The 25,068-nt window shown below is 38.9% G+C and overlaps 1 protein-coding gene and 1 long non-coding RNA gene across 9 annotated transcripts in view; both read left to right on the forward strand.

Annotated features, from left to right (window-relative positions):
• LOC139935989 (E3 ubiquitin-protein ligase MYCBP2-like) overlaps window positions 1-9,509 on the forward strand; it is a 34,115-nt gene extending 24,606 nt beyond the window's left edge. For 2 of the 7 annotated variants that reach the window (XM_071930672.1, XM_071930673.1), the window contains 4 exons: window positions 2,325-2,479; window positions 4,784-4,892; window positions 5,343-5,450; window positions 6,035-9,509. In XM_071930672.1, the coding sequence (XP_071786773.1) occupies window positions 2,359-2,479; window positions 4,784-4,892; window positions 5,343-5,415 (303 nt within the window). In that variant the 5' untranslated portion in view covers window positions 2,325-2,358 and the 3' untranslated portion in view covers window positions 5,416-5,450; window positions 6,035-9,509. Of the gene's footprint in view, window positions 1-2,324; window positions 2,480-4,783; window positions 4,907-5,342; window positions 5,451-6,034 lie in introns of all 7 variants that reach the window. The other 5 variants (XM_071930669.1, XM_071930668.1, XM_071930674.1 and 2 more) reach the window with 4 other exon arrangements.
• A 1,483-nt stretch (window positions 9,510-10,992) lies between these two features.
• Window positions 10,993-24,990, forward strand: LOC139936368 (uncharacterized). Of its 2 annotated transcripts, none has more exons than XR_011785949.1 (5): window positions 10,993-11,321; window positions 16,294-16,433; window positions 22,801-22,956; window positions 23,567-23,732; window positions 24,720-24,990. It is a non-coding gene; the product is annotated as an uncharacterized lncRNA (long non-coding RNA). The 2 variants fall into 2 exon arrangements; XR_011785950.1 differs by having other exon boundaries at window positions 23,587-23,732.
• Window positions 24,991-25,068: the final 78 nt, after the last annotated feature.

The raw sequence follows: 25,068 nt of genomic DNA on the forward strand, positions 1-25,068 counted from the left end.
AAAAAAAAGGCATTCGCGGGTTACGGATAGGAAAACCTATTCGCCATTAACCGGATATTCGAATAATTCGCCCAGGCCTAATGTATTGAGTGTGTGGGATAAGTTTTGATTGTGTACACTGGGATAGTACAAATGAAATTGTAGTTATTGGTGGCTGACGGTCGTAAAACGTCATCTATCAACTCTGATTTTAAAAACATAGCGTAAGGTCCTTCTTGCATTGTTTGTCGCACGCAAAGTATAAGAAGGGTACAGGCCTGTAAATTTAAATGATGTCTGTGTGTGTCGCTGGATGGTGCATTTGTATACTGTGTGATTATGTGCGTTGTGTTTTGTGCGATCACAAGCTGGTCAGCGGTACCTTTGCATGAATCTTTTTAGTGTAATAATCCCTGTGTTATACCAGCAGGGCCTGATGCAACAAATAGGATAAAAAATTAGTTTGTGGTGGGTTCAAACTGAAGAATTGGTGACCTGTTGAATTTGAAATACTTAACGATTTTGGTGGGAGAAAGTGTAACGAATTTGCATCCAACGTTCTTGTGAGGTCATGCAAGTAATGGTGGCTTCTTATTGGCCAGCAACTCACCACGCCGCAATGCATTATGCATTTTTCCCACCAAAGTCGTTGGCAAATGTATTGAAAAACATAAGGCCCCCAAAACGAGTTGGTAAAGGCGCTTGCCTTCGCAGCTTCGCCGCTCGTGGTGATGCCGCGTGCGCCTTGACTAAAGGCTAACCCTCACATCAAGAACAACACTGTAGTATAATAAATACAAAGTTGAAAGGCCTCCAGTGTATCACAAAGTAATCGGAGTTCCTTATTGACATTCTGCCAAATCTATTCAATTGAGATCTTGCTTTTCAAAGCAAGAAGATGTATCCTACAGCATGTTAGCACACACATACATGTACTTGATTTATTTTATCATTGATCTGCATTGTATTGTATTTTGTCAAGGATTTGTTCACGCATCCTTGACAAGGATGCTGTGAAAACATCTTGCCACAGCCTTATGTTTGTGGCATTATGCAGGCCTGATACTTCTTGGAGGCAAGGAAGGTGATTGCCTCCTACATTGTACGTTCTCCCTTTATGAAAGAGCAATTCATTGGTGCCCTTGCCCTTTCAAAAAACGAAGCATACAAGCATGCATTATGATTTATATTATTTTATTTTAGTCCTGTTCGGTACATAGTAGGCTCCCTACATTGTAGGGTGTCATGGCTGAGTGGATAGGAGCACTGAACTCCAGCTCTGGTGCGCTTGTTCAGCAGAGTGTGGGTTCGATTCCTGGTCGTAACACTTGTGCAAGAGCAATGACACGTAACTATAGATGCTTCTCTCCACCCAGGGGTAAATGGGTACTTGTGAGCGTAGAGATGGTTCTTGTGATTGGTTTAGCCGAGAAATGCATAATTTTGCACAGGCTGTATACTCCTTGAATAAAAACAACATTGTATATTTTAAGCACATAAACTTTTTAGAGATGTTACTACAAAACAAACTACATGTACAGCCAAAATAAATGTACATGTACATGTATGCACTGCAAAATTGTTTATCCGAATTTGTTACAAATATATTTTTAAGTGGTTTCCTAATTGCTACTTGTAATATTTATGACACGAGGCTGTATCTGAATTCGAGGGCTATAGCCATGGTCATGACTATTTTACACCTTACCTGAAGAACTTTTCATTCCATAAAGTTTTTTTTAAAAGGACATGTTTCCTTGGATCGGGCGAATTGGTCTATGACAAAGCTTTTGAAACCGTTTGTTAAAGAATGCAGAACTCTGAGAAAGATACCTTTAAACATGTCCTTGCCCTTTCAAAAAACGAAGCGTACAAGCATGCATTATGATTTATATTATTTTATTTTAGGCCTGTTCGGTACATAGTAGGCTCCCTTTATTGTAGGGTGTAATGGCTGAGCGAATAGGAGCACTGAACTCAAGCTCTGGTGCGCTTGTTCAGCAGAGTGTGGGTTCAATCCTGGTCGTAACACTTGTGCAAGAGCAATGACACATAACTATAGATGCTTCTCTCCACCCAGGGGTAAATGGGTAACTGTGAGAGCAGAGATGGTTCTTGTGATTGATTTAGGCGAGAAACACATATTAATTTTGCACAGGATGTATACTCCCCAGGGAGCTGAGATGGTTTAAGAAATGATTTAAAGCCCAGTGACCAGGGGTAATAATGTTGGAAGCGCTTCGAGACGCCCTACGGGTGTGAAAAGCACTATATAAAAACTGGTTATTAGTATTACTATTGTAGTGGATTGCCTATAACAAAATAAATTTATCTTTGGTCTGCAGATTTGATGAGTTCCACTTTGGCAAGTTCATCAATATGTATCTCAAGCAAGTGTTCTTCTTTGACATCCATTCACCACTTGGCAGGTTATTGAGTGCAGGAGCTGGCTACATGGCTGATACCAATGTCACGTTTCCCTTAGAGAGGATCGGGGATGGTAAGCGAATCATGTTGTTAAGGGTGTGTTTTAATCACCCAAACCAGAAGCATGTTTGAGCTTTTGACATTGGTTGAGTGTTTTTTTCGTGCGTTTGATTGAACCACGGTAACAGTGACAAGGCTGGTCCGACCAAACAGTAACCGACGTAAAAGTAGCTATAAATATAAATATGAATAGTAAACTTGCGGGTACAACCATGAGCTCTGAAAAGAGCCGGTTTGGGTTTGGCGTTTCGACCAGTATACTCTTGCTCATCTTTCTCCTGAATACAAGCAGAGTATACTGTTGGAATTATCAAGACCAAACCAGCTCTTTTCAGAGCCACCACTCCTTCAAAAGAGATTTTACTCAGGGCTATTCATATTTATATTCATAGTTATTCTTATTCTCCACACCATGCAAAGCTTCAAACACCATACAGTAACCAACTTGTTGGCTCGGTTAGGCTTAGTTTCAAGATGGCTGACTCTAAAAACGTTTTCAAATTATTCAAATTATTCAAATTATTCCTTAAAAAAATGGAATACCCTGAATCATAACAACTAAATAATTATAAAATCACAAAGACTAATTTCCATTAGTTGAATAAAAACAACGCTAGTATATTTTAAGAACATAAACCTTTAGAGATGTTACTACAAAACAAACTACATGTTCAGCCAAAATGCATATGTATATGTACATGGACATGTGTCTATATGTACATGTATGCACTGCAAAATTGCGTATCCAAAGTGGTTTCCTAATTGTTCACTTGTAATATTTATGACACGAGGCTGTACATGTACATGTATCTGAATTAGAGGGCTATAGCCATGGTCATGACTATTTGACACCTTACCTGATGAACTTTTCATTCCTCAAAAGTTTTTCTGTTGAAGGAACGTGTTTCCTTGGATCAGGCGAGTTGGCCTATGAAAAAGCCTTTGAAACCGTTTGATATAGAATGCATATTGTGAGAAAGATACCTTTAAAAGTAGAATATGACCCACACAAACATGCCTCAAAATTGCATGGTTTTCCTTTTACTTGGCATGCTTGGTTAACGTACATGGCATGCCATTTTGTTCAGTCTAATTTTTTACTCCACTCAATGGCGGACCATTTTAGTTCAGGAAGTAAAAGACAGATCACAACCGGCAATGTTGAGGCATACTTGTGTGGATTATTGTAGGTTACTTTAGGTTTACTTTTTTTAAACAAAAAATGGTTACAACATTTTTCATAGACCAACTCACCAGGGCCTAACTTCATAACGCTGCTTAAAGACAGTGGACACTTTTGGTAATTGTCAAAGACTAGTCTTCATAGTTGGTGTATCTCAGCATATATGCATAAAATAACAAACTTGTGAAAATTTTAGCTCAAGTTGCAAGATAATAATGAAAGAAAAGTAGCCTTGTCACACAAAGTTGTGTGCTTTTCGAGACCAAGTTTTAAATCTGAGGTCTCGAAATCACATTTGTGGTAAATTACTTCTTTCTCAAATACTATGGCACCACTTCAGAGGGAGCCGTTTCTCACAATGTTTTTTTATACCATCAACCTCTCCCCATTACTTGTCACCAAGAAAGAATTTATGCCAATAATTATTTCAAGTAATTACCAATAGTGTCCACTGTCTTTAACGATAATTTTGTGCGGAACGCACCAGAGGGTTAGCATGCCTCTTCGGTAGCTTACGGCTAGCAGCGCTATGAAATGGTAGTCACGCAGTAAGCACAAAATCGGCCACTAAGCAATGCTATGAAATTAGGCCCTGATCCAGTGCAACATGTCACTTTAACAGCCAACTTTCAAATGTGGGCTAAGATGACCCTTTGACTTGTCCCAGAAACTGCCACAAAGGGTAATTGTCAACTTGTCATTGTGAACTTGTTAGGTACTTTGATGTTATCTATCTATCTAAAGAGAACAGTATGTCAAGGAAAAGAAACAGTAGTCTACATACTCTGTCGACATTTTGTTTTAGAAATGGTTTTTAAAAAAAAATTGTAACTAAAATGTTGAAGTCAAAGAAATTTTTCCAGTTTCATTGAAACTGTCGAACCGTACTTTTTATTTGGGTGTATTAGCTCGCTGTAATAAAAGTCGCAGAGTTTATTTAAAGCTTTAATGGTCCAAAGCAACAGTATTACAGTTTTTCCATTTCTTTCATTGTCTTCGGAATTGAATTGATGCTGTGCAATTGGACAACATTTATTTAACTATTGTTTGAAGTTTTGCATGATGTGGATAAATTTAAAGAAACTATAAATACATGATGAACTTAAGGGTACACCCATGTGCAAATCTTTTTAGTGGGAGTGTTGGCTCTGAAAAGAGATGTTGTATTCTGCTCATCTTCAGGAGAATGCAGGACTACCGATGGTGATGGAGCTTGTGAGTTGGTTGCTGGCTGGATGTGCAGGTAACCTTATTCCGGTAAGCATAATTTTGCTGGGCTTAGCTATTTTGTTGTGTTTAAACAGCTCTATGAAAATGGTGCTGGTCCAAAGACAACAATTAAATGTAGTTTTATAAAACATGAAGGTTTGCATGGTGGAATGATAATGAGATATATTTTTGCGGTGACATGTAGATAAATCTCTTTTGATAAAAACGCCTTTTGCACGTTTGAGAGCTAAATTTGATAACGACGCATGTATATACTTTCCCTGATGGTGGGAAGAGTATGGAGTCCAACTGTTGAGTCCTCCCATTCCTCTCACAACCACCATCAATCAAAAGAGATTTATTTAGTTGGTATCATCCCAAATATGTTTCATAATTTTAAAAATGCATTTAAAAATGCATTGATGTTATAATGTATTCAATGCATTCAATGTTAATGTTGGTTGTTTCTCCCTGGTTTCTTCAGGCTTATTACGGAGGTGAAGCTCGCTGCGATCAAGAGGTTGGGATACAGGGTGACTATGACCCAACTGAGTTAGTGTGTGGAGCATGCTCGGATGTATCCAGGGCTCAGGTAGGGGGTTTTACACCAAAGTTTTATTTCTTGTTTTTATGTATTGTTTAACCCGGGGAGACCAACACTGCTTTTTTAATGGTGCCCAGTGAGACAATGCATTAAGCACAGAACCGAATAAGGGGGAATATCCCCCCCCCCCACATACAAATACAAAGACAGCTGTATTGAGCCAAAAGCATGATAAAGAACAAAGGGTCAAAATAACTGTTGAGATAATTGTAGAATTACTGATTACATAGTTAACCGTTTCATGGATTATTTATTTGAGTATTAATTTGGTCATATGGACACATTTATTGTTCATTCATTTGTGAATGTCAACCACCCCAAAACAAGGTCACAATAGCATCCTCAAGCGTCCTCTTTCCAAATCAGAAAACTGTGGGCGTACGGTCTCTATTTTTTGTGTTACAACTAGTTTTATGTACGACAAATAGAAGAGTTAATACAACATTTAGGGAATTTCACCTAACAAGATATGAACAATTTTGAATACAACGTTTTGCAAACAATGTTTTGTTTATCAAACCAAATTCCTCCTAACTAATGCTCCATCCTTTTTCCAATTTGTTTGACCCCAGATGTGTCCAAAGCATGGGAAAGATTTCCTGGAGTACAAGTGCCGCTACTGCCGTTCAGTTGCTGTGTTCTGCTTTGGTCGAACACATTTCTGCAATGCTTGCCACGATGACTTACAAAGGATCACCAGCATTCCAAAGCCAGATCTTCCTCACTGCCCGGCTGGTAAGAGTGTACTGGGGTTGGATAGGGAAGGATAGGGGGTGGAACATGAGTGATAGTTGAAGTGTTGGTCGCTCCAACCCTTCAACTATGGATCCATAGAGAATTAAGCCTGGTTCATACTTTCCGTGGATGTAAAGCATTTTTGACATCTCATGGCTGTTTTTGCACCCAATGTTCCACACTAGTTAAACACAATTCATCTGTTGCGATTTATTTGTTGCAGGAAGTATGAACCAGGCTTCATATTTGAAGGGTTGGGGTGGATGGATTGATAGGGTTTGAGTTGGACTGAAGATTGTTGGGAAAATTTCATGGTACATAAAATTATATGCACTGCATGTATCTGAAATCTGATTGCCTTGTGATTTACTGACATGTCAGCTCAAAGACTTTGTCTGTCAAAAAAAAGTTTGCAGCTGCCAACATGTTCCCACATCTTAAGAGCTCATCTGCCGTCCTGCCAGCCTAACAGTGGTGGAATCTCTCAAATGCTAGAAGAAAGTTATTGCAAATCATTTCTGAGAAAATAGAATTAGCTGTTGCAAACTGCTTACCAACCCAAAGGATCTATGGTATAAGTGCAAAAGTTAGTTATTGACCTGACACTTTGAGAAAGACTCTGCTAGGGTCAAAACGTCAGACCATTAACTATGTTTTGAAATCATTTCTTTATCAGATGTGTACCAGCAGTCGTTGCATAGCAAACTTGCAATTTGGGGAGTTTTTATATAAATGGACATTTATACAGCTAGCATCTCTCAGTATTGTATTGCAGTAGTTGAGTATATTTCGTGAAAGACTCTCTTAAATGCTTTCTCTGAAGAGGTTAGGCTTAACACTTTTAGTAAGTTATACGCTGTGCTTTTTGTTAAGAGCTTAGTGGAATTAAAAAAAAGTTGTTTCGGGTACCAAGAAAAAGAGTTTAGCTATTTAGTATAGTGTCCGCACAAAAGAACATTGATAAAAAAAACATATAAAAATGATGTTATACAATTGAGCCATGTAAAATCGACTTTTGAGATGGACTATGGCCATGTCCGAAACAATGACTTCTGCTACAGCTACGGCTAGAATGCGCACCTTTGCCTATTCTTCAACATTGTCAGCAACACTGATCTAGCCACAGCAGTAGCCGAAGTCACCGTTTCGGACACAGCTTAAGGCTAGACTTTCAAATTAGGATATGCATGATGTCACTCGATATTAGTGTGTACAAACTGGTCAATTAGTTCCATTAGAATTAAAGACATTCCTGCCAGAATTTTACGCCAAACCGATTGCTTTTTTTTTTACATGATGACTACTATGTTTGCTGCATATCAGTCATCAGTACGTTGGAATGATAAATCAGGAATGCGTTAAAATAGGCACTTATACTGTCTGCACAAAGTGCTTGATTTACAGCATTCAGAAAGAGTTAGATTAGGACTAGTCCTTGGAGATATTAAAAACTTAAGGCTAGTCCTAAGTGAGGACGAGTAACTCAACCTATTCTGGAGATAAAAGAAGTCTTAACTTGTGAAATCCACCCCTGGTCACTTAAGACCGGTACAGGTGTAGATACAGAAGGCCGCAAAACAGTTTGTCGATGAACCTTCAGGGAACCGTTCCCCACCTATTCACATTGGGGAGGTCGACAAATTTTCATATCTGCACAATTCCAAAGAAAAGCAGCCAAATTTACTAAGCATAGAAAATCTTTGCTTCGCAGATAGACAGGTTACTAGCTCCCTAAAATGCCATGTGATTGTATATTGCTTGTGATCGGTTCCCTGCATACAGTTTCTTAGCGACATTTGTTCCTGCTAAGCACAGTTAACATGTGGATGTGTGTGTTTGTACATTGATGCTCCTTTCTGTTGGGAGACTATATCTATGTCCTTCTTTATACAAATTGTCAGAAAAATTGCCAGTGTGTAAGTTGTAAGTTGTAAAATGTGGACGTGTGGTGTGGGAAGTTGAAACAAAAAGCAGGAATTGAGAAAGTGTAAATATCAAATAAACGTACATATAATTGAAGACATTTCAGACAGTGATTTGTTGTATTGTTATTCAGAAAGAGTAGGGTATAGACCTTTATCATGGTGCAGCCATGTTGAAGTTTTCCCCTTGACGTCAATGTAACCAAACCGAGGCTTGGTGAACAAACCAGTCTGGTTCCTATTTGCAAAATTGTTATTATCATTCATAACTGTTATTCGATACAAGAAACATGACCAATATGGAGACAGCATGGTAAAGGTCTATTGTTCTTGGATATACAATTATAAAGCACCACTACATGAATTACTACATCACACATTCCATCGTCTATAAACAGTTCTGAACAAAATAAACCACTGGAGAAACTGATTGGGTAACTTTGTAACTTTCTAAACGATTTGGGGGTTTGAACAATCATATTTATACACTTCTTGAATTTGCATGAAGAGCTCGTTAGCTAAACAAATTTATTTGATACAAATCTTTATACTTGGCATGAAGGACAATGTGGTGCAATCATTTCAGTGACTAATTGTTTGTAAAATTTGGCCAATCGCAGTCTGGCTAGACGTTGACCTGTAATTAGCTGGACAGGTTTGGACACTGGCCTTTTAGCTCATTCCACCAGTGATTAAACTATGGTGCAATTCTTATCAAATGTGGGGTTTTATGTTTAAATTTCTGTTTGTGTGTGGGAAGTAATTGGTAACGTGGTCTATCGACTAATCACAGCTGTGTCTCGACTAATCACAGCTGTGTCTTTTGAAGAAACACAATGATTTTGAGTAAACTTTTACTCATTGTTTATCATCAATCTGGGGAAGGGGGAGGGGGGAAGATACATGAAAAATAACATGGAAGTCTCTTGTCCCTGAAAAAAGTTTGTGTAATTTATCAATTTCTTCAGGGGCTATGGAAATAATTGTGGCCTTGTGTCTGGTAACCAGTTTCTGTTAAGCTATACTTTTCTGTGCTTAGCAAGTTTTCTTGCTTACAGGCAAAACAAAGAAAGGCTAGATTTGTGAACAAAAATAGTAGGTGAATATGTACATTTGCGGGTGATGCATCGCCAAAATTGCCAAAATTTTTGAGACCGTTAATTGTAAATAGCGCCCTCTGTTGATGGATTATTACAACCAGCCTTCGGATCCTCACAGCAGACAATACATGAGCTTAGATAAATACAAATACTTGGCAAAAACCATTGGATTATATAATAAAGTACCGGTATGTTTAGTTGTGACTGTATGCTTAACAGCATTAGTTCCCTAGAAATTAAAGAAGGCAGAATTTTTTAGTGAGATGCATTAAAAACCACAAAAGTTTCATTCCCAGACAATCGTTGGCGTCTAAGATTTTATTTGTTACAAAGTATTACTACTTGAATATACATTCCTTTACTGATACAACATTGTTGTATTTATTTTTAGAAATTAGATAACTTTATTTGCTTTATTATGCCCTTATTATTGTCTTGTGGTGTGGGCAGCCTACCATAATATTGGTTGTCATCTTATTTATTTGGCATAATCAAAACACCAGCGCGTGCATGTTGTACGATTGACACTGGCAATTGAATCGAAATTAAGATTTGTAGGTAAAGAAAAGTAGGTCTACCTTTCTGTTTTAGAGGCTTGTGTGTGTATTACATGTAATAGGCTATCTCAACATGCCCAATCCTATTCAACATCCAAAAAAGCTAACGGACGACATTTTGCACACCGTCTGTACATTCCTTTACATGATTGTTGTTCTAGTATGCAAATCAGGAAAACTTTACATCAAGCCAAAGTTGTTGTCGCCCACGTGTGTGTATGAGATGTGACAGCATAAGTGAGCAATGGGCGGGGCTTATTTTCCACTTGCCTTTACTAGGCATTCGATTGGCCGAAATTCGGCATACCAGCGATAACGGAACGGGTTTCCTTTATTTTATGCAAACATGCGGTTTGTCGAATTGCTCACTTTTTGGATGGAAGAGATGCCATTTCTAGAAAAGTGTCAGCTCAAAGAGGGTGTGTGTGCTGCAGCTATAGTGCTTTAAACGCACGTGGGTTTGTTTTGGAGAAAGCTGAATTTTTATGTGACTCGGACCCGTCTACCCCCATGTTCGGACTGTTGTTCCACCTTTCCACCACCGGCCTGGGGACATTTTTATTCTCTTTGGAATGAATTTGTGGCTCACATTTGGGCGAACATTCTGTGTTGAGTTTGCAACCGGCTTTGAGTTGAGAGTTCTTCACGAGGTCGGCCAGTGCCCTTGAGAACAAGGCAACGAACGTCTGCAACTTGAACTTACAAAACAAACTGTCGACCGACTTCATTGTGGAACTCTTGGCTGTGCGAATTCCACGGAGTTTAGCCTGAAGACTGTAGCCAACAGTTAGACTAACTTCACTGGAGACACGAGCATGAAGGGGAGAGAGACGCCAAACACACGGCATGCATTCAAATACGCGCATTGCCTCCGGAGGCCGAGACCAGTCAGCAGTTTCGACAAGACCTCAGTCGTAGTGGCAGCGTTTCAGCAAGGGCAAGTAGTGTTCGTTCATGCGAATTTTCTTCCCAAAGATCAAAACTAGAAATAAACATGAACTTCAAATACTTCAGACATGATCTTTTGGAAGAATTTCAGAGAGGACGGTGATAATTCAGTTTGTCTAATGAGCGATTAGTACTTCAATTGAACTGATTTTTCCTTTGTTCACCGAACTCTTCACACTTGGTATATGAACTCTAACCAAGGAAATGTGGACTAAACTTCTTCTATTTTACCAAACTTTTCAAACCTTGGTAGGCCTATAATGAACTCTGTGCCTAACCAAGGAAATGTAAACTTAACTTTTTTTTAACTTTTTGATACTAAACTCTTATGAACTCAAAGTGCCTGAAATTATGAATCTAAAAACTCTACTCTGTAACATGTACTGACTATTATCATGTGAAGAGACTTTCTTCAATGAACAAAGTTCAACCCTTGCATGCCGTGTGTCTGCTGTGTTGTCTATGGATTGACTCTGTGTGTGTGTTTTGTCTATGGATATGTGGTGTGTGCTTCGCCAGTGTCTACCAGTCTATGGAAGAGATGAACGCATCATCAGTTTGAGCTAGCTCATTCATTTCAAGATTCAATGGATGGAGGTAAGCGAAGAACTAACAATTTCCTCCCAATATTCTCCTCATTTTTTTCATAAAAAAACCCCAAACATAATATAGGTGCTGGTTGATGTTGGTCAACGTTAATTTACCTTCCTTTGTGATGATGCCACTATGGCATCTAGTTCTAATGGTCTGTCTTGTATTGCATATGGTCATAGCCAGTGATGCAAACAAAAAGTTTTATTTTTGGGCAGAAGTTTTCTTGGGCTGTGAAGGACCAGTGTTTGACATGTTAAGTTTCTTCAATGTAATACTTAAATACTGGCATAATAATAAAAAGCCAAAAAAGTTTTGCATTTTTTTTATTAATTGTGGAAACACGAACTCCCCACATCATTTCTTTTACCCCCTTTGGTATACGAAAATTAATTTTAATGACATCAACAAACATTCTCTGAATTAGGTCTTTGTTTGTTAAAGCTAAATGGTTTTCTCTTCAAACACATATATTAAAAATCTTTACTCGTGGACCTTTGGAAAACTTAGCTACATACATGTACCACATCAAGTAGAATGACTAATCAGACTGCTCTGACATTAACGACCGGATTAATTTAGTATAAAATTAGTCTAAAATAGAAACCATCTTAAGTTTGCAAGGAGTAGCAAGAAGTCACATTTATAAGCAGTAAGGGTGCCCTCTATTGTCAGACAAGCAAATAAATGATTAATAAGTCAGTTCTACCACAAAAATAAACTTCATATATATAAAATCATATATATCAGATATCATGTATCAATATGCCTAAGTTTGTAATGAGTCGTGGGAATTGGAATTAGCATCAAACACCTCCTTTATAGTCAAAACTGAAAGAAATAATAATGTTCTGCCATGAGCTCTTAAAAATTGCTTTATATCTTGTAACCAATGCTTTTGCATCTGTTTTTATGTATTTATCATTGATAAATACTTCAAAAAGTTTGTAATGAGTAGGCTTACTGAGAATATATATATATATGAGCACTCCCTCTTTTGTCAAAATGATGAAAGTTCTGCCATAAGAAAGAACTTAAATTAAGTTATAGGCACTGTATGCCTATCATGTATGCTTGCATGCCTTGTTTAATGTAAAGGATATACATTTATCTTTTGATACATTTTAATCTAGTAGACACAGTTTGTAAAGAGTAGCAGGAAGTAGCGCTAGGATGACCACGCCCTCTATTGCCAGAGTGACAAATGAATAAAGTTAGGCCATTTTGTGTCCTTGTTTAGGGTTAACTTGAAAAAGTTTGTAATGAGTTTGTAATGAGTACCTGGAATATTTAACATGAGCACCCCCTCTATTGTCAGAATGACAAAAGTTCTGCCGTAAGAACAAAGTTCTAGGGCCTATATCATGTATGGTTGCACGCCTGTGCTTTGTGTCAAGGCTAACATTTATCTTAGTGATAAAGAATAGTATTATTACTCCAAATTAGGTCATTGAAATTAAATTAATGGTGTATATCGTGTTTACTTGCGTGTCAAAGTTGGTGCAAAGACTAACTTTTATCTCTCAAAACACACTTAACAAGAGCTGTACTATTACCCAATTAATTAAGACTAGTTTAATCTAGTAGACACCACCATATTTTGTAATGAGACGTTGGAGTTTGCATGAGCATCAAGCATTAGCCACTCCCTTTCTGCCATGAACTCCAAAAAAATTTGGTTCTAGGGTCATGTATGCTTGTGCATCTGTGCTTATGTTAAGGCTAGTGATTATATTTGATAAATACATCAAAGAGAATACTTAAAAGTTATATAACCTGCAGTACTTGCAGTTTATCCCACATAAATTACAGTAAAGACATTTGGATCTCCACTTTATTTGTTCCGAAGTGAATAATGTTCACATATTTTGTAATTTAAACCTTGGGTACAGTTTTTTCTGGGGCTGACTCTGATGTGAGCCACATTCACTTGGGCGTCCCACAGGGCTCTGTTATTGGTCCTCTTACCTTTACCATGTACTTAAGCACTGTGGGCGATATTATTCGCCAACACAGCATCAAATACCATACATATGCTGATGATATCCAAATTTATATGGATTTCGACCCATCCATTCCCAACGACGCAGAATGTGCTCTTTTCAGATTGTCAAACTGCATCACCGATGTTCAAAACTGGTTAATCGCAAACAAACTTCTTCTGAACAAAGACAAAACTAAATTTTTCATTGCTGCTTCTCCTCATCACCAGAAAGTTCTCAGCCACTTGACTGTGAACGTGAACAACACAACGTTTAAGCCATCTCAAACAGTGCGAAATTTAGGCGTCTTTTTCGACAGCTCCATGACAATGAGCACACACGTCACACATGCAAGTCCATCAACTATCACATCAGAAACATCTCCAAAATACGCAAATATATTGACACAAACACATGCCACGCTGCTGCCAGAGCCCTTGTGTTGTCTAGACTGGATTATTGTAACTCTCTCCTCAATGGTATTAAGCAAGCTGACATTGACCGTCTACAAAGGCTCCAAAACAATGCTGCTCGTATCATTTTCTTGCAACCCAAATACACATACGCATCCACTCTTCTCAAACAATTACACTGGTTACCAGTTAAACAATGCATCACCTTCAAAACATCAGTGAACATGCACAAAGCACTCTCCAACGTACTTCCACAATACCTTACAGAGTCGCTAAATTTCAACAAACCTGGCCGGAGTGGGCTCCGCTCCGGCCAGAATCTTACAATCCCTCGCACACACAAAATGGCAGGGGACCGGTCCTTTTCAGTCGCTGGTCCCCGGTGCTGGATTGCCCTACCAAGTCATATTCGGAACACCAACACACTCCAGACATTCAAGAGTAAATTAAAAACACATCTATTCTCATAATCGTCTTTTCCGTAGCACTCTTCCAGCGCATTGAATTTTGTAAAATGCGCTTTATAAGTCTCATTTATTATTATTATTATTATTTAAGCGCAGCGATATAAACATAAGAATAAACTGTAATACCACACAAGAAATGGAAAAAATGAGTTCTCGGACAGAACAAATATCAAGCGCGCACAACATTTTAAATGTGTATTGTCTGCGAAAGAAAGAAAGAGATTTCCAGAACAGAAGAACGAACAGGTGCATGAAGAATCCTGAGAAGTATCTCTCACTCCAGAGGGAACCAGGCGTACGCCAAGTCTGGTCCCCAACTGTTGAAGCCTGGACACAATGATCAGCCATGGTGGAACCAGACAGTGATGCTGTGGTAACGGGTTCGTAGGATTAGAAATAACTCGTGTTTTCCCCATCCAGGTTCAAATCCAGGTTTGTATTTGGTTTTACTGAGTCTTGGTTCTAGGGCCCAAAGGTTTCGCAAAGTAAACTAAATAAAAATCAGGAAAATTTAAGCCAAGACAAAGTAATTGTAACTACACTGTCGCCAACACATGGAAAGATGCGTGACCTGCTGGCAGAAAAGTACGTGGATCCGTTGGACGGAAATATACCACCAGGATTTAAATTGAACACTTGAGTAAATGGGGAATTCCTTAAAGGCAGTGGACACTATTGGTAATTACTCAAAATAATTGGTTGCATAAAACCTTTCTTGGTGACGAGTAATAGGGAGAGGTTGATGGTATAAAACATCGTGAGAAACGGCTCCCTCTGAAGTGAAGTAGTTTTTGAGAAATAAGTAATGTTCCACGAATTTGATTTTGAGACCTCAAATTTATAACTTGAGGTCTCAAAATCAACCATCTAAACTCACACAACTTGGTGTGACAAGGGTGGCTTTTTCTTCTATTATTATTTTGCAACTTCGATGACCGTTTGAGCTCAAATTTTCACAGGTTTGTTATTTGATGCATATGTTGAGATACACCAACTGTGAAGGCTAGTCTTTGACAATTACTAATAGTGTCCACTGCCAGAGATAGTGAAACAAAGATATTATATTTATTCACCTAACAACAGGGTATACATTATCAAGGGGGCAATTAGTCAATATTATGTTTTGTCTAGTGAAATTATACTACATGTAGGTGGGACTAAGTGTGGTAATGACCCACTAGGCTAGGGTTCACAGTAAACGGCTGTCAAAGCGAGGACAGTGGCTGGCGCAGTGTTTAGGGGATTCCTACTAGTGGAGCAAGCCCTTGGGATAACAGTCTCTGTGTGTTGGGTTGTTCCTTAACCCAAACAGAGCGAGCTTTCCCTAAACAATCCTCAAGGATCCAATGATCTAATCCAGTCCTCCCTCCTCCAGTCGTCCACTGTTTCTCCTGATGAGATCCAGTAGTTCCTTGGAGTGCATCCCAAGTCTGTCACTTAGATTTGGGCAAAACATGCTCTTTTATATGCTCTACTAAGCCCCTCCCATGATCACTAAAACAATGTGTAAAGAAAATGGGTAACACAACAAAAAAGTACAGTGACTAAAAGCTTAAACAATACACTCATAAATTCATGACTCTCCAACATGAACCCTGGTCAGTGACTACAACTTTTACAAGTAAATGCATACTCACACACAATATAAAGATACACCATATAGTGTAAAAAGCCCGGTCACACAGGCCCTGATAACGATAACGAGAACGATAACGATAAAAATGCACGCTTGCGATTGGTTGAATTGCTCCACGCAGAATACGCCCACGCTCATTCAACCAATCGAGGGCGTGCATTTTTATCGTTATCGTTTTCATTCTCGTTATCGGGGCCTGTGTGACCGGGCCTTAAACCAGCAACCCCAGTTTGAGAATTTGATACACTGGAAACCATAAATAGCCTTGGGCAAAGAATCATTGTCTGGGGAAAAAGGGTTCTCCCAAGAATGTTTACATTACAATTACCTTAATGACCCATTGGAGTTAAAGGGTCCTAGCTCTGTGGTTAAACCAGTGAGTGGAATCTACATACAAAATTTCATGTGCTCTATGGTTACAACAAACTGATACATGAATGCATAGACTTGGAAAAATAACCATTTCGTTTCACTGTCAAGAGCCAACGATGTGAACAATTCAAGACCCTGATGAATCTCCACAAGTTGGACTCTCTCAATATGATGCAGAAGATGGACTGCAGTAGAGACAACCAAAGTTGATCTCCACTAGTTACCAAAGTCATGGATCTGATTGGAAGGTAAGTACACCACTCATCAATAGATAATGGATTGCACATGATGTCATTGACCATCAAAAATCGTGCACGTGTATAAAGGTATTGACCAAGAGTTGTGTGCATCTCGGACACGTGTGCACTTATCCAGTGTTTATAATTAAGTATTGCGGTTGATGACGCTATGTGCAATCCACCTATAGACCACTCTCAGATGATGTCACTATTTGATCACTCACCATGCTGGAGTACTCTAAATGAATACAACAGTTTTCCTGATTATCTATCCAGTGCAGCTTAGGGTGGCCTCTGCTACAACTTGTACCCATCTATAACTGCATTGGGCATGTTGGGTAGAGAGCATAACATGGGAGCAAAACCTCAGCTCTAACACCTGCATCGTCATTTGTAAGACACCAAAAACACACAATCAGCTCAGCCAGCCTTTTATTCATGATAAAGTCTCTGCTAAAACTCTTTAAAAAAACTGCTTAAAGGAACACGTTGACTTGGATCGGTCGAGTTGGTCTTTGAAAAGCGTTTGAAACCGTTTTTTATAAAATGCATATGGTTGGGAAGATGTTGTAAAAGTAGTATACAATGATCCACACAAACATGCCTCGAAATTGCACGGTTTTCCTTTTACCTCGTCGACTAACACGGTCGGCCATTTATGGGAGTCAAATTTTTGACTCCCATAAATGGCCGACCGTGTTAATTCGCACAGTAAAAGGAAAACCACGCAATTTCGAAGCAAACTTGTGTGGATCATTGTATTCTACTTTTAAAACATCTTTCCAACCATATGCATTTCATAAAAAAACGGTTTCAAGCGCTTTTTACAGACCAACTCGTCCGATCCAAGGCAACGTGTTCCTTTAAGGATTTGATTTTCTTTAATTAAACTGGTGTACATTAAAGCAATTTGGACCTCAAATTTAAATTTCTATTAATTTACTATTAGAGATATAAACAGTTGGCATGGTTTGTTTTACATCATTTTAGTGGAGACTATGTACTGCGCATTTTAACAAACGTATGAAATCTTGAATTGATTGTTGACATTTTTTTTTTTCTCACTTTGTTCTAAACTCAACATGTTCTGGAAATGAAATGTCCTATGCAAAACTTAACACCTTTTTCAGACTGATTTCCCTGGTCTTATACAAATATTTTTTACTGGTGCTCTAAACTTTGTCGGGTGAGCCCCTGACAAGAGCTATTATCGAACGATCACTCACCCTCTTGTGGTGACATCATGCACCTCGGGCCAGCCCCAAGTGACCCAGTCGTTCCACAAACAGGGCACTTTGGGCTGACATGGGTGAGCCCCTAGAAACAGTGGTGACGTTAAAGCTTTTTGAACGTACCAGGGGCAGACCGGGGATCGACCCATGGAAGGTATTGAATGCATAGTGTTTGTGTAAACAGTACTATTGTATTTTTAGCTACAGTACTATAGTTAATAACAGTACACTGTACACTCAGTTACGCTGTGCTCTTTGGGCTTAAAACAGTACTGCTGTTTATTTATGAAGCGATACAGCGATGCATATCCAGAGAAGTGTCGAGATGAGAAGATAAGGCAAGAATATACAAGAAGACTGGATTGGGCTCACAGTGCATTTATTTTTTACTGGGCTAGCCAGAAGGTCTGTCAAGGAGAGCAGATAGAGAAGAACTAATGACCGAAAGAGAAAACAGGACATTTATACATTGGTCAGTGCATGGAGGAAGAACAGTGTGACATGGTCTAAGGGTACGTTCAGACGTGGGGATAAACCCCTCAATCCAAAATATGCATGAGACTTTTCAAAGCTCAACCCCTCCCCCATTCGGAAAAAAAATTGCCCGTTTTAGAAGGCCTTTAGAAATCGCCGCCCAACTTCTTTTTTTATAATTTTTTTAATTTTTGTTACAAATAAAAAATTCTGAAATTTAATTGTGGACAAAAAAGTGTTCAAAAATGCATCAAAAACCTCTTCATAATAATTTAAACTAACATGAGGTACACAGCATATGTTGATGGTTAATGTGGATGCACGATTGTGTCAAATTATTTCCTTCCAAACTAAAAGAAAATTGACTAAAAATGATGTCCAAAATCCTCCGCTCACTTCCTCTGCCTGTTGTGTCTTTGCTAGTGGAGCGCATTTAATGAGTTTGCTAAAACGAATTGGGAAAAACTTGTGCGCAATAAGCGTTTTGCGCTCTGCCGAATTTTAGTAGAACCTGCTGAGAGAGCAAAAGCGTGTGCAATATGCAAATTTGTGCTCTGATTGTACAAAGTTTGTACAAAAAAATGATGATTCTGATAAACTGCGTGCAATCTGAAGATTGTGCAAACATTGTAGATTCTGTTTTTTTCTGACACACGAGCGCAATTTGGCAATGCATGACGTTTATTTTTACTTTTATTCCCGGTCTGGCCCCAATGCGTGAGAAAATATTTGCTGTGTGTGTGAGCGTGAGACAGAGCCCAAATGCTTGAGTCTCACGCCTAATGCGTGAGACTTGGTAGGTCTGCAATTTAAATGAGACGCTACACAACCATACACACACAAATGGGAAACTACACAACCATACACAATTAATGGGTAACTACACAACCATACACACACAAATGGGAAACTACACAACCATACACAATTAACGGGTAACTACACAACCATACACACACAAATGGGAAACTACACAACCATACACAATTAACGGGTAACTCCACAACCGTACACATGTCAATGGGAAACTAAACTGCGCCAATAAAGTATCTAAACACTTACAAATGGTCAGATTTATCGGAACCTGAAACAGTATACAAAAAAATAATTATTCATTTCTATTCACCGTTAACTTCTGCACATTTTGACACTTCTTTAGTTGCGCTACGATGTTGTTGGTTGGATTTATGGGCACTCGAGTTGCTTAAGGTCGAATTTCAAAAGTTGCAAAAGCCCCTATTCACCCCAATTCCAGAAGGGAACTCGCACAAGCACCACACACAAACAAAATCAAGACAAAAGAAACAAACTCGTTTCGTTTACTTGACCATGAAATTTATTGACCGTGTCTATAACTCTAAAACTGCTGATATCCTGTCCTCAGTTCTTAGTGTGTCCTCCATCACTGTCCTGAACGCCAAGGAGTCGTCTTCTAATACTCCCAATGAGACCTCTGATCTGTACCTGGTCAATCCCCTGCCATTTCCTGATCAGGAAGCGTCGCAATCCCTCGAGAGTGGTGTCAGGCTTTATGGACTTGTTCACTTGCTTCTGCTGCAGAAATCACCCTCGGATGGCCACTCCTTGACAGATCGTCCCCATTTCCCTGAGCTTGGTAGCCATTTCATCATATACTGACTGTCGCTGGTGACGTTGTAACCATGAGCTGCAGCTCGCATCGACATACCGGCTTCTATCAAACCAACGATCCGTCCTCTTTCCTGTTTGGTCATTTGAGACATCTTTCCTGTTGTCTTGAACCACCTTTCCCTTTCTCATCATAATCAGAGATTCTGGCTCTTAACCCATATTGTTGTATGCCTCCCATCTTTGACCCCTTTACTTGGTTACTGACAATTATTGCTGATGTTCATCACAAGTGATTTATCAAACAAGCGACAAAAAAAAATTGTTTATAAAAGGTGGGCAAAAGAAATGCTGATCTTACTCGTCACAATACAATGATTTAGCTTGAATAGGGGCTTTTACAACTTTTGAAATTCGACCTTAAGCCACTCAAGTGTCCATAAATCCACTAAACAACATCGTAGCGCAACACAAGATGTGTCAAAATGTGCAGAAATTAACGGTGACTCGAAATTAATAATTATTTTTTGGCATACTATTTCAGGTTCCGATATATCTTACAATTTGTAAGTGTTTAGATACTTTATTGGCGCAGTTTACACAACCATACACATGTCAATGGGAAACTACACAACCATACACAAGTCAATTGGACACTTCACAACCATACACAAGTCAATGGAAATTGACACAACCATACACAAGTCAATGGGAAACAACACAACCATATACAAGTCAATTGGAATATACACAACCATACACAAGTCAATGGGAATTGACACAACCATACACAAGTCAATGGGAATATACACAACCATACACAAGTCAATGGGAATTGACACAACCAAACACAAGTCAATGGGACACTTCACAACCATACACAAGTCAATGGGAAACAACACAACTATACCCATGTCAATTGGAATATACACAACCATACACAAGTCAATGGATTGGAATATACACAACCATACACAAGTCAATGGGAATATACACAACCATACACAAGTCAATGGGAATTGACACAACCATACACAAGTCAATGGGAATTGACACAACCATACACAAGTCAATGGGAATTGACACAACCAAACACAAGTCAATGGGACACTTCACAACCATACACAAGTCAATGGGAATTGACACAACCATACACAAGTCAATTGGAATTGACACAACCACACACAAGTCAATGGGAAACTATACAACCATACACAACTCAATGGGAATACACTCAAGTATACACAAGTCAATGGGAATATACACAACCATACACAAGTCAATGGGAATATACACAACCATACACAAGTCAATGGGAATTGACACAACCATACACAAGTCAATGGGACATTTCACAACCATACACAAGTCAATGGGAATTGACACAACTATACACAAGTCAATGGGAAACTATACAACTATACACAAGTCAATGGGAAACTATACAACCATACACAAGTCAATGGGAAACAACACAACCATACACATGTCAATTGGAATATACACAACCATACACAAGTCAATGGATTGGAATATACACAACCATACACAAGTCAATGGGAATATACACAACCATACACAAGTCAATGGGAATTGACACAACCATACACAAGTCAATAGGAATTGACACAACCATACACAAGTCAATGGGAATTGACACAACCATACACAAGTCAACGGGAATATACACAACCAAACACAATTCCAGAGATGCCAAGTCCACAGGCCAGCAATGCGTGAGATTTTTCAAAGCTCAACCCCTCCCCCCAGATCTGGTCTGCCAGGGTCAATTTGATCCACAAAGCTAGGCTAAACTAAACCCCAAAAATTATTGCTTCTTCTGGTCTATTTGAGCCCAAACGACCGTGGCAGAAAAGGTTACGTCATCCTTGTGTATGGATCGACAGTGAATACTAGCGTGTCTGTATGAACAAGCAAAACATCTGTCTCTCGCGTCTCTCTGCTGGCGGCCTTACCTTTATTTAGTCTCTGACAGTGCCGGTCCACGGTGTTTCCCTTCGTCGAAAAAGTTCCAAGTGGACATCGCAACAGAACAAGTTTTTAGTACCACTTTTTAAAATTGACGCAGGTTTATGACAATGAACAGGTTTTGTTTTACCAAGAAAGTGGCACATAAACACAGCTAGCTACACACATAGGACCGAGAATTAACACCAAAGTTTGGTTGTACTAGTTCCTTCCCTCAACAACTTTATTTAACAGTGATGTACCAGACTAATTTTTGATTGAAAAACACTTTTGTTAAAGTAACATGAGCATGTGTGTAGGCTACGACTACTCAACTATAGTTGTGAGATATTTCAAATTTAAATTTCACTCTCGAAAACAATTTGAAGCTTCAAACAGCGTGTAATATTTTTTTCTTGATCGAAGACAGGGCGAATCAGAATTTCAGCGGGCACAGAAATGGAATTGCATGCTGTGGCCCAAGGATATGAAGTGATTTGGCCGTATTTGTTTGACCGTGAGGTCCATATAGCAGATCCAAACTCTGTGGAAAACGCATGCGCAATGTAATGAACTGGAACTAGCCATGGGTGTGGGGGGGGGGGGTCGCTGATGCAAGACCAAATATTCTACCTCATGGGCTAGTTTAGTCCGCTGGACAATAATAAACTCACTGTGAACACAAGCCCATTTTGGATTAAGTCCTTTTTATCTTTTGGACACCTGCGGTGCTTTGAATAAGGGTTTGTTTAACCATGGAGGTAGAAATCTCCATGGTTCAACTCCTCCTCTAAACCTACCAATGAAGGTGGCTAGAAGTCATTAGAATAAAAAAACACATAAATATTGTTAAATCCCAGACAGCCAGTCTGGACACATGGTGTTCTGGGTGGCAATTGTAATTGGGATGGGCTGTGTGTGAAAATGAGAGGCCCTTCAAAGTACAAGCTTACATTAGCCATGAACTGTCCGAAATTGTCAGACTCTGGTGTTTCTAGCCTCAGGCGAAGATTATAGTTGTTGAATCAAATGACATTCAAGTGCAACCATTATTAGCTAGATTGTAAAGGATACCAGTTGGTAAGGATTAATCATTTTGTTTCTCCTATTTGCAGAGGATTGACTTGGACCAGTGCTGCCTTGGATCTAAAGCTTACCTCTACTTCAAGATGTGCCGCAGCATGTGCCGCAGCAGGAGTATGGATCATCTACTGGGCATCCACTTTGACTATGAGATCTTGAAAACAACATAATATTGTTCTAAAGATAAGGTAGGCTACTTAGGTTGATGCAAAACTGGCTAAATTATACTTTAAAAGTAGATTTAGGTGACTTTTTGCTTCGCCAACAAACGCCACTGCACATGGATTATCAACAACAGTTATAACAACAGGGATAATCCATGTGCAGTTCATCAGCCATTCATGGCAGAGTTTCAGATTATGGGCCTTATATACCTTCTATCAAGTGGCCTATTTGATTTGAGTTATGTAAGTTGTAAATTGTTAATGGAAGAAAAAACACCCTTGTCACACAAAATTTTGTGTTTTCTGGTGCTTGATTTCGAGGCCTCAAACTCAAATTCTGAGGTCTTAACACCAAATTCAAATGTTTTAGTGAGAAATATTTTCTTTTACGAAAACGATGTTACTTCAAAAGAAGCCGTTTCTCACAATGTTTTATACTGGACACTTCTGCTAGTTGTCAAAGACCAGTCTTCTCACTTGGTATATATCCCAATAATGCATAAATTAACATTTAAAATAACAAACCTGTGAATGCAAACATGTCATGGTTCTAGTATGAACTTCAGACCAAATTTGAACAGTGATGTTTTTTTTTCTTTCTAATCCTGTAGAGTACGTTTCACAAAAAGCGTAGAATTATTGTTTTTTCTTAAGCTTTGTCCGAGATCAAGAGAAGACACACGATTTAGAGAAGACACCCAGGTAGAAGATCATGAAGTACCAGACTATTTCTCATGGAAGAAGCCAAATCTTGCTCTAACATCTGATGAACTCAAGTGAGTCCGGAAACAAGTCTACAAGTGAGTCATAATTTTAATGTAAATGTTTTACTTAAAACCCTCTGGCAGAGATCTTACCCCAAGTTCGTAGTCAGAAGTTGGAATCCATTGAAGGCTGCAGTCATGAGGTTTCATATATAAAGCGGGCCCGGACCCCATGCTATAAATGGTATGTCCCCCCAGAGTCAAGAAGGATTGACGCCCCTGGTTTGTTAGAATATAGCTGTCGATGCTGTTTAAAAAAAAACCTTTTATAGAATATTTAGTGCTGTATTTCCTTTTTGTTTTTGTTAAATGAAGTGCATTATGGGGTTATTATTTTTTTAAATTGCTGATAGTATCCCACCTCCGAAAGATTAATTTAAGTGCCAAATAATGGCTCAGAATGCATGACAGCTGAGCATCTAGGAGCCCAAAGAAATCTGGGCCCCTTAAACGGGCTGCGAGCCCCTTAAACGGGCTGCGGACCCCACGCCGTATTGGCTTCGCCTACCGTGTCTCTGGCAAAACCCAGCACCCCTTGGAATAAAAGTGCTCTTGCAGGCCTGGAGGTTTCATACCTCACCCTGAGGAAAATCATGTTTTTCCCTGACAGCTTACCTGTCTTGCACCAAGTAAAGCCTTTTAGGAAACCAAGGTTTTGTGTTTAGGGTTCATATGTTAAAGCGCCCCTGTACGCCAGAGGTTGTTCAAGGGAAGGTGTAAATTTGGTGATCAATCTAAAGTTAATTGCAAAGCCCTTGGTTAGAAGCCTTTATCAGTGTTTGTAAAAAAATGATCTAGAGAAACGTTACACTGTGAAGTAATGGAGAAAATGATCTGCCTTGATAAATGTTTTCAGTAGTCCGTTCTGTATCATGTGGATAAAATCAATGAACATTTTGGACCCGAAATCTAAAAATGTTTTGATGCCGGCATCACAGATTTTTAAATATTTTTTGACTAAAAATTAAACTTCACAAACTTCTCAATAAATTTTTAACTATTTCTCATATACCCTTTCCACAGAGATAAAATGTGTTCAGTACTCCATTCTGTATCATTTAAAAACTTCATCCCTGTGCCACTGATGGGTGACTGAATTTCACTGGGTGCTTCTCAAAAGTTTGTCTGTCTTCATGCCTACCGACTTCCCCTGATCTCATCAGCGAGTCAACCTTCAAGAGACAAACACTCTCTCTGTTTCACTGGAAACATTTTCAGCGTTGGAGAATTTGGTCAGCCAACTCTCAATAGCAGGCAGTATTCAGCATTTTTGTTGTTGGAGATTTTGGTAAAGTGTTAGCCCATCCTCTAAACCATCAAAATGGTTCACAACAATAACAGATGACTTGTGAAACTGTGTGAATGTGAACTG

Source organism: Asterias amurensis, chromosome 4 (assembly GCF_032118995.1).
Source record: "Asterias amurensis chromosome 4, ASM3211899v1".
In the NCBI taxonomy this organism is placed as follows: Eukaryota; Metazoa; Echinodermata; class Asteroidea; order Forcipulatida; family Asteriidae; genus Asterias; species Asterias amurensis.